The sequence below is a fragment of the Phaeoacremonium minimum genome (assembly GCF_000392275.1).
Source record: "Phaeoacremonium minimum UCRPA7 unplaced genomic scaffold PA7_03_scaffold_230, whole genome shotgun sequence".
Classification (NCBI taxonomy): Eukaryota; Fungi; Ascomycota; class Sordariomycetes; order Togniniales; family Togniniaceae; genus Phaeoacremonium; species Phaeoacremonium minimum.
In genome coordinates this window covers 61,874-75,061 of record NW_006921135.1, presented here as the reverse complement: position 1 = coordinate 75,061, position 13,188 = coordinate 61,874, and the positions used below count along the sequence as shown (strand labels likewise).

The following is a 13,188-nucleotide window of genomic DNA, read 5'->3' as shown; positions in this document are numbered from 1 at the left end:
CTATCTATCTGGCCCGTTACAAGAAGTTTCTATATATAACTATAAACAATACTTTTCTTCTAATCTAGTTAATAGTCATACTACTGTTTTAGTGATAATAGACTGTTAGAAAGTAAATTACATACAAAAGTAGATTGATTAGGCTTTTAGTAGGCTTTATATTATATGAGACAAGGGAATGAGCTGCCTACGGGCCGCAAGCTAGCAATCCGTCTGGTCCAGCCGCGGCTCTCGCAGTAACTCCCAATGCGGCTTCTATGAATGGTCCCTCCTAGGAGCCAGCAGTGCATGACTCCTTTCTCACAGCGCCGAACCCCACCGGGAAGGCCAAGGGGCAATCAAACACCCTGTTGGATGCACTTGAATGGTAACCTTACATCATCCTTATCAGTAAGTAACAGTATGGAGTAAGTTTACTCAGGCTATACCTAGTCATGCACTTTTATGCTAGAAATTGGCTCACAGTCACTTAATCTACGTCATTATAGGACGGACTAATTCCTGCGAAAAGTGGTTGGTCTCAGAAAGCGAGAAACGGAGGCACCTGTATTTTGAATTAACGCGCTGCATAGCCGCCTTGAAAGGCGGTTGGGACAGTGGATGAAATAATAAAATAATAATAAATAAAATAACCTGACTTGTTGGAGTCAAGAGTCCCGGTACATAGACTAGGTATCAGCTACTCTGTCAGCCGTCGAGATTTGTAGCCTTGCATTTACGATAATCTAATCATCTTAAACTTAACCCTACGGTAGCTGGGTGCGTCGGGTTATCAGGTCCATAGCGGCCCATCAACTGAAGTGTCTATCTCTGTCCTTTATAAATTTTGGAGGTGTGCATATTTTTAAAAACTGCCCTTTCGGGTTAGTCCCGCCGGATGTAACAAATAGTGTGTGTACTGCACAGCCCATATTCCGATCACTCAGATGTCGCCATACTGTCTGTCTCGGTCTAAATCAGTTGGAAACCACATGAAATTTTGTAAGTCAAGGCGCAGCATTCTGGTGACAGCTGAAAGTGATGGAGTGAGTCATTTGTGCGCAAGCCATCATGTCAAGCGTAAGATTTGTACTAGGAGCGGGTATCTCGGGAAGATAATGAAGATCAAAGCTGTAAGTCGTACGATTATTTGTAGTATATTTATATGAGGATGAATGTCCTGGTTGCAAACGCATGGCCGGGGGTGAAAGTACGGGCCGACTGTGAGGAAATGCAAGCTTCTAGCATAGTGGAAGTCGGTAGAGCCTGACTCCAGGGATCAACAGCACGACCACCACGGCGCGCTCCGTGGGTGGATAGCCAAGTTCGAACCAAGGATACATGTGACGGAGCGGCTGGGCATATGAACAAAACGTAAAATGTTTTGCGACATATTAAACCAGCTCTAGGCCTCCTTAGAAACTAAACAAATCCAATGGTATAAGCCAGCCTCAACTTGCGAAGGGCGAGATTGAGGAGCAGCAGCTAGAGATCTATGGCGAGTCGTAGTGGCATGAGGAGGTTCGGCACATATGGGTAAGCTTCCATTGCCCAGTCAGTACTTTCATGGGGCTTTCGCTTCTTGTCGAGGCCAACGATGTATTATACACAGTAGAACGGCAACTTGAGTAGCGCCGGCGGCAATAAAAAGCATAATAATCCTGACTTAAATAGCAGGAGGAAATGCTATGCCAACACCAATGGAAATAGATTGCTGCCACCCATATTCTCAGGCCCTGGAGGCTTCTTCTGTCTTGTAGTGAACGCTTTCTTGTGTTAAAGGTCACAGCATATCCGTTTCATTACTCGTCGCATTGCCAGGAGAGAGTGAGGGTGGTCTTTCCATCCGATAATCTTCTGTACTGCTGATTATGAGTGCCAACTAGGGTTGGCGTCGGAATGGCCAGGTCCAACACCTTAGGACTACATCAATCCACCCCATAATACACCAAGCGAAAGGTTTGGCGATGCTTCCTTTCTCAATGTGGCAGACTGTGAATCGTAGCTACCTGTACATTTGCTAACCATGTAGGCAATCCCCTACGAACCCTTACCTGAGATAGCGAATTTCCGTCTAGACGAAATCTTCAATTTGTGGTGTCGTTGTGGGTTAGCAAACATGAATCAGCCATGCGACAGTCAAGTCCTCCTTAATCTATGGAGCAACTACAGAAGCTGCAATTACAAATGTAATAGCTGCTCCCATTGTCCATAAATCTGCTTCTAGTCTCTTCCTAGATCGGCGCGGCATACCTCTTCCAAGACGTCCCCTCCTCTTGGTCTCTCAGATGCGACCCTTGAGGGTTTATTGACGGACTCGTTGCCTACCACGGCTGCGTGGCTAGGGACCCAGCACAGTCGCGCCTTGCGGCGTTCTTTCTCGATTGACCAAATTGCTCTCACCGTTCGCTCCACCAATGGTTGGCTGGTTGGCAGTCTTGATGCCGCGGCCTCACAAAGGCGGCTCATATTGACACCATACATTGTTGCATGCATAGTGCGTTTTTTTTCCTAGTTCGTAGATGTGTGTACTGTCGGACGCCTCATTCGGGTCGTGCTCATCGGTGACCCAAAGGGATCAAAGAAAGAACATTATGCTTGCTGGAAGCTTCTCTATACCAGTACCGTACGGTACCTATATGCTCTCATGCAAGGAGGGTTTGAGTTAGCTAGCTCGGAACAGTTGCAGGATTCGAGAAAGGCAGAAAGCAGCCCATCGGTTTGATCGGACCTGGCCGCCTCGCTTGTATATCCGAACTATGATTGCGCAAAGTCATAACGTAAAGATCAGCTAACTTTCGGTGGCTTCAAGTTTGTTCCCCACTCTTATTTAGTCTTCCTCTAAAGCCAAATAGGAAAGGCTCGCAGCGTTGCTAGTCCCTAGGTTGATGTAACCAGTTGATCAAGATGAGCATAGTACGTCAAAGTAACTTCAGCTTGGTCGGCCGGCATAGTAGTATCTCGTATTACAACCACCTGCCAAGGCTCACATTATTGAGCCATTAGTCTCCCAAGAAATTCAAGTCAGGCATTGCAAAGTTAGTGTCGTTAATGTTGGTTATGATGGAGTGATTACGTGCTGGTAGCAGGTACAGTCTTAGATAGGTCGGGCATCAAACAACAGCAGGCCATACGCTCTGAGAGCTAGCATGTGACTCGAGGTTTAGTGCAGACATACGGCAGTATGGAGATTCAGTGCTTTAGTGCCTTGCAGAATACGATGTGCCCAACTTGTTTAAGCTGTGCATTTCCGTGGGGTTGTACCTGTAATAGAGGATTCTCTTGTTCCGCTGTCAATTCTATACAGGTTTCTGCGTTGATGACTCTGGTTGCGGCACATGGAAATCGGTATGTAACGGAGACTGTATTTTCTGTTTCTCGTTCAACTACAGTACCGGTACTGTAACACCTAGCCCTAGCAATTGACCGTGCCTAAGCTAGCTTCCTTCCATTTGTGAGCCACCCTCTTCAGCTCGTTAGAAGTGCCGTTTTAGCACCCTCATATGAAGCGCTTCCGCCGCCTCTTCATTGCCAGGCTCAGGTCCTGTTAGAAGACGTTTTGACGCGTGTCATATTGTCCTCTGGCACTTGCCCTTTACGCAAGTGCTCTTTAAGTATGGTAACCCCTTGCGTAGGCTGGAAGATGGCTGGTTACTCCGTACTCCACAAGCCGACAAGACCCTAGTGGAGTTAGCGGTCATCACATAGCGTAGACATAGTCTGGCTGAAACTACCGAGAATGACTCTCATTAGAACTTGCCAACGCCGACAAGCCGCGGTATAGATACCAAAGTGAACGGATTGAGATCCCACTGTCCATTTATGACCGTTATTAAGTCACCGAGTCATTGCAAATTTATTCTGTGGTGATCTAGCTTGAAAGCACACGGAAAGCCGAATGGCCACAGACGGTTTTGGACGCATTCTTTCTAGCCACGGCGGTCCTCACGATGACATCTTTCTCAAGCCACTTGAATCAAGACCTCGTTCCTGCCATCTCATGTGTTGATGCGAGTAAGTCCAAAATTTCTGAGAAGATGCCTCGTGCTCACTACATAGGCTCAGAACCATCAGCGCATCCAGTATCGCTCACTTGTCCCTGCCGCTCAAAGACTGGGCCGAGTAGCCTCCCCCCCGGTTTAGATGGCCGTCAGAATGGACAACAAGATTTGCCCATCCATCCTTCAAGCATATCGAACCAAGCTCGTGGACTACTTGCAGAGAACCTCAAGTCAACTTTCGAATCCTCCGTTCCAACTGGTCATTTGCCAGCATTGCAGAACGAGCAGCCAACAGCCGATGATAGGAGGCGCATCCTGCTGCCAAAGGCGATTGCCGCAAGTCCAAGGCAAAGAGTTAGTCTAAGCCCAACGCAGAGGTCATGTATACCGCAACGCCCGCAACAGCCAACGCTCAAGCTAGACGAGCGAGAAGCCGTGCCATTCCCTAAAACTCCGCATCAAAGTATACAACCTCCGTTTACTCAGCCATACACTGACACTGGGTCAACACAACGACCAGATGGCCATTCTATCAATACCGTGTCACAATTCTTCTCACAGGTATTGATTGAGGAAGACCAGCCTGATCCAGCATCTTACCCAACACATCAGCCAACACATGAAAGTGGTGTGGGCTTGGCAACAAGAATACCACGATATCCAGCTAAAATCCCCAACGTCCCTGTTTTGTCACGGGACAGAGAGTCTGGAAGTACCGGCTATTCAGAGGATGGTCATTTCTTTACCACCCCGAGAACTTCGATCCAGCCCTCGGACCTATTGTTACGAAACATGATCGTGAACCCGGGACAACACACTCACATACCAGTTGATATCGAACATACCTCAATGAAGGCAGGCACCCAGAGACAACCAAAGTCCGGAGCATCTCATAGGATGAACTCGAGGAAACAGAAGACTAGAAAAAGTCCAGGACACGGGTTCCAGAAACTTGAGACCATTGAGCAAGACTACTTGAAAAATATTCGAGACTTGAAAACCGAGCGGGATTATCATCTTAACGAGCGGAGTAGAGCTCCAGGTATCCTCAATAGGATTTCAGATATTCGAGGATTAGTAGATTCAGGATCACCTAGTCTACCTTCACATGGAGGGTCTGGGTCATCAAGAGGTTTGTTTAGGGATTCGCTCGCGAAGAAGTTTGTCACTAACGAAATTTCTAGACATTTCTCCGGCACCACGAATACACCCTTCTCTGTTTGCGAGCAATGATTCGTTCATGGAAAGGTTTACCCCGCCACAGAGAAGCAATCCGATATCCACCTTGGAAAAACACACGTATCACACGCCGACCCAGCTGCCATTGTTGCATTCACATGGTTCTTTGCTAGGACCAGAGGAAGTTTCAGTGCAACAATTCTCTTCAAGAAACAATATTGTTTCCTCAAGCTCTTTGAAGAAACTCGATGTTCCTTCGGCTCATCTCCAACTGACCCTATCACCATCCTCCGTGCTCAATCGTTCGGGCCAGTCGCATGCTGGCTTGGTGCCTTTCCCCAACTCTCGCGCTCACGGAGCCAGCACCATGTCGCATATGCCGCAGCCATACAATAGCATGCGTCTATCTCATTCGGAAGAGCTATTCCAACTAGCCCGAGACAGAGATGATAGCATGGAGTGTGGAGGCTCCTTAGAAATGAACCGTAGTAACGTTCCATCTAAAGTCCAATCTCAAGGAGCTCCTACATATCGCTCCGACAAGCGAAGGGCAGGAAATTTCGTAAGTCAACCTTTTATAAGGGGTGAATGAGATTGACTAAGACTGTCAGCGCTTTGGGAAATGCGAGATATGTGGTACGACGTCCACACCCCAGGTAAGACGTGGCCCTGCAGGGAGCAATAGCCTCTGCAACGCTTGTGGCTTACATTTCGCGAAACGAAAAATCATTAAAAAGACTGAACGGGAAAGCGAACAGATACAGTTGTCTGAGCCATCCTAGTGAATGACTAACTTACTTGATCGGTGGCGACCAACGAGTAACATTGTGGAAGAGCACGATTACCCCAATCTCTGCTAGATAGTCTAGCCATCATGACGTGGCGCTCTCTAGGTCAAAGGGCAGACCCCTACATGTCGCGGCAGGGTACCCTGGGGGCGGGTGGCACGCAGGCGAGATGACCTGGCGTCTACGGTGGTCCGTGACCCCCGTTCAGGTGAAAGGGTTTTGGGTGAAAGGGTACGACCTGATTCGCTAGCGTGTGTGTAAGGTATACGCCTAAGATTGAGGTTGAGGGGTTAAGTAAGTTTAAGTTTAATATATAAATCATATGTTAATCTTCTTTCTAAATCTTAATCTTCTTAAGGCAGCGAGCAAGACGCTCAAAGCATCACTGGCCCGTTTGTCCTTCGTCTTTTGTCTCTGAAGGCGCTGAGCGAATGGAAGACTGCTCAACCCACCACAACACACAACACACCTCACCACCCCAAGTAATTGCATCGTTAAGACCCTTTCCGCATCATTCATGGTAGCAGGTTGGCGTGTCTATTGTCGGGTTGCGTTCTCGAGTTTTGCAAGAATGGCGCAGTCAGTGATGAATCTGTGATCATCGGCTTAGCATAATCTTGAATGTCACTGCTGGCCTCACTGCACCTCCAAGTTCTTGTTCTCCAACTTTACCCTACCCCGTCCCGTCCCAGCACTCGCCGTTGCCCAACCGCGCACTTCGTCAATCCGTTTCACTGCTTTGGTAACTGTCCCTGTCAGCCTTATGGCGATGAGATGAGATGCGATGAGATGCGATGAGATGCGGGGTAATTAGTTGACGATGGAGAGACAAACAGGGCAGGCACGCTAACTTCACGCTAACTCGACATGACAAGACAAGAATGGAATGTCAACAGGCGCTAACTATAACTAAACAAGCGGATCGCTGGACCCCTGGACCCTGGAAAAAGCATTAGGAAGGTACGTGCCGCGAGTGCTTTGGTCGTTAGCGTGGGTCCCCTTCCTCAGCTCTGACAGAGTGCGTGAGTGACGAAAGCCCAAACCCCTCCAAAGAAGACTCTCTCACTCACATCTCCATCTCCATCTCCATCTCTCTCCCTCCCATCTTCCCCCTCCATCAGCCAGCGGGCCTTCATTCTTCGACTTCCCAGCGTCCAGCATTCTGACAGCCAGCCAGCTGTTCACTACATCGCCCGCAAACTCCTGGACTTTGGTCTGCAACCTGTGGGTGGGTGCGCAGTCCTGTCTTGTTGTTGTTTATCTGTTGTCCCCTTGCAGGTCACTTCGTCTCTTCCATTACCGCCAAAAACCGGAAATCAAAGACGGAAAGTAACGGGATTCGCCGTCATCGCCCTCTCCTGCAGCTCGAGATGGCATCTTTCTCCGATTTTCCCCGTCTCTCGCGCCTCTCCCTTGGGCAACGGCAGCCATCTTCCCACCAGGAGCAGGACACCCTCCAAGTTGAATGTCAACCTCCCCAACTTCAGCCCCGACCTCAGTCCCAACCTCAGCAAGCTGGGCATCACTGTCATGGCCCAGAGAAGCATCACGACGGTGAAGATGCGGTTGTGAATGCCGGTAATGGAGACGATCTGCTAGGTTCGAGCTCGCCCCGTTTGTTCTCCCCACCCTACCCCGTACTCCATCTTCTCATTCCACCTGGCCGTCCGTTACTGACAATTGCTCCTCAGAACACACACTGGTATGGTCGACCGCTGCTGTCGATCCACTCCCCGAAACAAGCCTTCTCAACAGGGCACCTCCCTCCCATTTCGCCGACGGCAATAATGGGATCCGAAACTGAGACGACGACGAAGCTCTGCACAAAGGCAAGGCTCGCCGGAGCGGTCCCGATTCTCACGCCGATTGCTGTCTCGAGATCAAGGACTTCATCGACATGATCCGCAAGCCCCGTATGGACGAGAAGCTGCGACAGCCTCTCCCTCCTTACCACCCCAAAGGGCGAGTTCGACCTCTTTGACGGTCCAGACGATGCTGCCGATCTCGTGTACCAAGTTCTCCATGGAGAGCGATTGCACCCTTCTAGCTGCCGTCTATCTGTTCCCCGGTCCGAAGCCGCTCACCAAACTGCTCCACAAAGGTCTCTGCGACCGTGCGGACGCCCCTGGCAGCCCCGACGTACGACGCCTTCCCGGGCTGATCGTTCCTATTGGCCGTTTGACGATGAGGAACGCCAAGTCCAATACACCTGCGATTGACACGGGCTAAGTGGTCGCCGTCGACGTGACGAGCATCCAGAATGAAGATCATGATCATAATCAAGACGGGGACGGGGATGCACCTGTCTGGATCATGTATGACGACAGCGAGCGTGCTGATGTCGTTCTGGCACAGTGAGCCAAGCTCCGTGACTGTGCCTCGATGTGCCGAGTGGGACGAGGATGAGGACGAGCCTGAGAATTGGGCATACGCAGACCTGCAGTGTCTGGTCCCTCCAGCGAGCCTCTTTTCCGGCGCACTCAGTCTGCCATGTGCAGACCCGGCCGATACATCTAAGGCCCCGATGGCCAGCGCTGCAGAAGACTCTGCCGTGTCGACTGGAGGTAGTGACAGCCATGAAGATGGCGCTGGAAAACCCGGGTCTGATTCAGCCGGCAGCCATGGAAACGAGCTCGTGGAAGGCGACGAATACGAGGACGTCCTCAAAGAAGATCCCGACGCCTGGCCTCATCGACCGGGTCAATATTATCATGCCGCTTGCATCATGTCATCACATCGCCAACTTGGCATTGCAAGTCTAGCAATGGCGCAGGAACTGATTCTGGAGACGCGGTGCACAATACCCTGAGGGGTATGTGCCCACTCTTGCCAGCTGGCCGGCACACCGGCAACCGTTTTTATCGGAGTATTGTTGATTTTGAGCTTTGGGTGGTGGAGGGGTTTAACTCGACTTAGCTCACGGATCGGTCGCGATAGCACCTGTCCATCAAGACGCCTTGCGGAGGAACAAGCATATGACAATGCGATAATAGCGGAACACAAAGCTTTGCCATTAGATAGTTGCTATCATCACGGTGGTGTTCCATGAACGGGAAAACGAGGCTGACAGAAATCTGCCGAACCGTGAGTCTGGGCTATCGCCACAACCGACTGTTGGCGAAATCACAGCCGAGGGGAAAAGGGGCGTAGAGGCCATTCGAAGTGGCAATCATTCTCTAACAGACTAATACCGCTGTCCCTGTTCTCTGATTGCATGACTGACCACCTAAGGTTTCTTTATCGCACAGCCCTACGCTCGGCAGTCTCCATCGAGTAGTGAAGCAGCAAAACCGGAAGACGTGATCCTCATGATCGAAGGATGGGGAAAAGAACTACCCTGGCATACCTAAACCCTAAACTCAACCCAAACGCCAGCGATGCTCACATCTGAGACGAAACACTAGGAAAGTTGAAAGCACCCCGGCCTGCGGGAGCAGTGCCGGAAGAACCAGTCCGTGGCGCTGCTGACGGCCGGCTTCACCGAGCTCGTCAAGATCATGCGGGAGAGCCTCGCGGAGATCAAGGGCGTCAGGATCGCGATCATCGCTGGTGCAAAGCTAGATAAGGTCATGGATGCGAGGGACGCCGGGAAGATACTCGGGAGTGTGAGTCCGGAGTGCAAGGGGTTTGTGGTGAGGGAAGCGATGCAATGGTGGGACTTACAGTTTCCAGAGCTATTTGCTCCAGGCATAAGAGCTTGGATCGAGAGTCGCGAGGTGCCGAAGGAGTACGAATTGCTGAGCTGATATGTTGAAATCTAATTAAACGAGAAAAACACGCAAGCGTACGCTTTCCCGACTTCTTCCTCTAGTAAGACCTGGCGTTTGGTTGGGGAGCTATCGTGCTCTCCGCTTTCTAGATGCGCTTTTTGCGGCCTCTATACCGTTCGAACTATTTGCATATATGCGTGAAAATTGCGTATCGATACGTGCATTATAGATAGCGAAGAGGTGAAGTAGGATAAGATGGAAATGGGTATTCAACTTCGCCGAGTGTTCAGCTCCCCCATAAATTACGTTAGAATAAACATGCTCAATCCTTTGCAGGTTTTGGAATGACCCCAGGATGAACGTGTTGTACTTCGTGAGGTTTTTCCCACTTACATCCTCTCAAGACTTCATCAAACAATGCATTTGGCTCCCCCTTCCCAAGATATCGTTGAACCAAACTTCCAAAATTCGGGAGAAACTTGGCTGAATGAAAACTTCCACCTGAAGCAGCAATCAGATTCTTGGTGCCTGGAACTTCGTCTATAATGAAACGTCCAGCAACGGTGAGAAGATCACTGGAGTCTTCAGTCATATACTTCGCCAACAAAATTAGGATACTCACGGACAAACCCAATTTTCTATATCTTTATTTCCGAACTGTGGAAACCACTTGTGCAAAACAGCAATGTTTGCACTGGTATCGCGTGCCATCGGATGATCGTGAAGTTTATGTATGCTCTCCACCCTCCAACGTGCGTGGTGTCGTCAACTTCAAAAGGTTGTGTCGTTTCGATACTATTACCTCTCCTAGCGACTGTAAGCGAATACAGAAAAGATCTAAAGCCTTAACTTTACCTTCATCCCCGACAGACATTGGCATGTCCATGTTCAATGTCTTCATATCAGTATCAGTTAGTCGAAAAATGCCCACAACCAGTCCGATAATCCTAAGGATTCCATCGGGGAACGGTATTTTGGATGCTTCGAGAAGCTGTGGTATCCATGGACCCACGGACACGATAACTTTGTCGGCGAGCATCTCGTATGGCACTTCTGCGTCGACTTCAACGCCTCCACAACTCCCGTCATCATCCGTTAGAATCCTTCGTATGTCTACTTCTTCAACTTCAACACCAAGGGCTTTGACCTCATCCTTTACAAGCTGGAGCGCGTATGCTGTATCTGCGTATCCAACGGTGCGACTATGCCACAATTCCTCCATTTCGAACAGTCTGGGAGCTTCGTCCGAACCGACCATGCTTTGGTACTCTTCTATAGAGATTTTGATGTCGCTTGGTGATTTCCTTTTGCTCTCGGCCCCTTTCCTCACTCCCGCGACCCAGCCGGTTTGATGGAAGCATTCGTGATCCTGCCAATTATTCATGCCATCTTGCGCGGGCCGGACGTAAAGTTCGTCTGGATAAAGAGTGCGTATGATCTTATTGTGATCTGTGGAAGCCGTCTTCCTCTCCGTACCTGTGAACCAAACAATATGGTCGTTTGGCGACCCGATCTTGAGAGCACGAACTATGGAGGCTCCGAGCAGTCCGCCGCCCACGACCACATCGCGCTCGCAGATTTTCGGCATGGCTATTGGATCATGTACGTAAGAAAATGGAAAGAGAATAATAACTGCGGATGATGCAGTTAGCTAATAGTACAGCGAACGTAATACTAAAAGCTGCTTCCCATTGGTGTAGCAAGGAAACCATAACCAAACTTAGTTATAATGACTTAACTTTTGCCAGGAAAAAGGTATTGAATTTCACTTTGTGGCGAGCAGCAGAGCGGTAGTGCGAGCAATGTAGGAAAAAGTAGTGTGTTAGGTCTAAGTATCTACGGAGGAGAGAACGCGGTGAGCGGATGTTTTATATAGGTGCAGGGGAGCACCCTGGTCACCTTAGGTAAGCTCGTAATGAGACATTGGTGAGCAGGGGGTGAAGTGCTACTACGTGACAATAGGTTTATTATATCTATCACTTTTGTAAGTTGTAAAATCTCGCGATATCTGGCTTAGTGTTGAGGGCTATGGTAATAATTGCGCAAATTCGTCCACTTTGGGAAAGGTGGTAACTAGGCATTCTCCTATCTATATCGATGCGTCATACGCCTCCCAATCTTCCATCTACGCCTTTGTATCGGTAAGCACTTTGTCATCGGCTACAGCTTTAAAGTACGCGACAGCAAGATCAGCCGCAAACTGAATGGCTTCTGGATCTCGCTTCTTCGGAACGTGAAGGAAAAGCACTTTCCCTCTCTTGTCTTCATGATGCTCCAAGGCCTCTGCCAGCGAGGAATAGAGCCTAAACTCGCAGAAGTACGACCCAGCATCATCAGAAACGAAGCAGGGCGTATCCTACGCATGCAGTGAGCCACGGCGGGCGAATATCGGAGCTGATTAGCTACTGGACTCACTCACCGGAAATTGTTTATGCACCTTCTCCCATGCTGCATGCACGTTGAAGCTTGTCTGCAGCACTTCTGGCAGCCCTTTTCCAATGAACGGATTGGTCCCGAGGCATTTTCCATCGCTGCCAGGCTTATTGTATACGTCACGGCGAGCCTGCGTCTCCAGTCCGAACGTTTCCTCTCTCAGTTCCATCCCAAGATGCACGACAAAATCGATGTCGATCGTGGTATCTTCGTCCCCTGCGTCCGGCTTTGGCAGGAAGTCTTTCCGCTTTCCAGCCCACACCTTGCGGGAAACGGACCGGACATCTGTGTAAGGATCAAGGCTATCCTGGGCAAGCTTTCGGACGCGTATGTTCTTTTTGCCCTCTCGTGCAATCAATTCCGGCAACGCGTCGAGCACCAATCTGGAAGAATTGTAGTCGAAGTCAAGGATTGGCTACAAGAACAATGTTCAGTCAAAAGTGCTTTTCTGCGTCGCGATACTATTCGCACCTCATTCCAGTGACTGCAACGCAACATTAAGTTCTTGTGCCATCATGGCGCGCAACCAAGAATTGAATGGGCTTTGCCCGCTTGTTGTGGCAATGAGATGTTGATGAGATACGACTTTCGGTGAGATGCGGCCGTTCTTTGTAAGAGGGTTTGAGGCTCTAATACTGGCAGCTTACTTGGCTGAGCCACCATTAGCAATGCGAAACATGTGAAATCGTAGCGCATAGGCGCGTCGTTTTCACCCGGATACAGGATCCCCTCCCCCCCACCAACAACATCAATGTCTTGACTTCGCACTGCCTTCTCCATCATTCGCATATGGAGATCGTGGAGGCGCAGCCCGCCCAACACGCCTCACGCCTGCTTCACAATGAACTACAAAAGGCCGCGGCCGCGGCAGCAGCACGTGGCTCGGCTCCATCTTTGGCATACCTGCTCATATGTCTGCTGCAGTACGTCGTCGAGCTCTCCTTCTCGCTGCGTCCGCCGGAGTCGTTGTGTTGATCGCGTCGCAGTTCTCCTCGCCGCTCCCCTTCTAAGGTCATCAACAGTTTCACACCAGCCCTTCGGCGTCTGCAAGGCATCGCTTCCGCCTCAACGTTCTCTTCGCCCACCCAGCACGTCATA

At 49.8% G+C, this 13,188-nt stretch overlaps 1 protein-coding gene across 1 annotated transcript; it reads left to right on the top strand.

The window, feature by feature from the left end:
- Positions 1 to 7,939: 7,939 nt before the first annotated feature.
- UCRPA7_3129 (hypothetical protein) lies at positions 7,940 to 8,176 on the top strand (the record flags this gene model as incomplete). The annotated part of the gene is made up of 1 exon (XM_007915686.1): positions 7,940 to 8,176. The coding sequence occupies one exon, from the start codon at positions 7,940 to 7,942 to the stop codon at positions 8,174 to 8,176; it is 237 nt and encodes a 78-aa protein (XP_007913877.1).
- Positions 8,177 to 13,188: the final 5,012 nt, after the last annotated feature.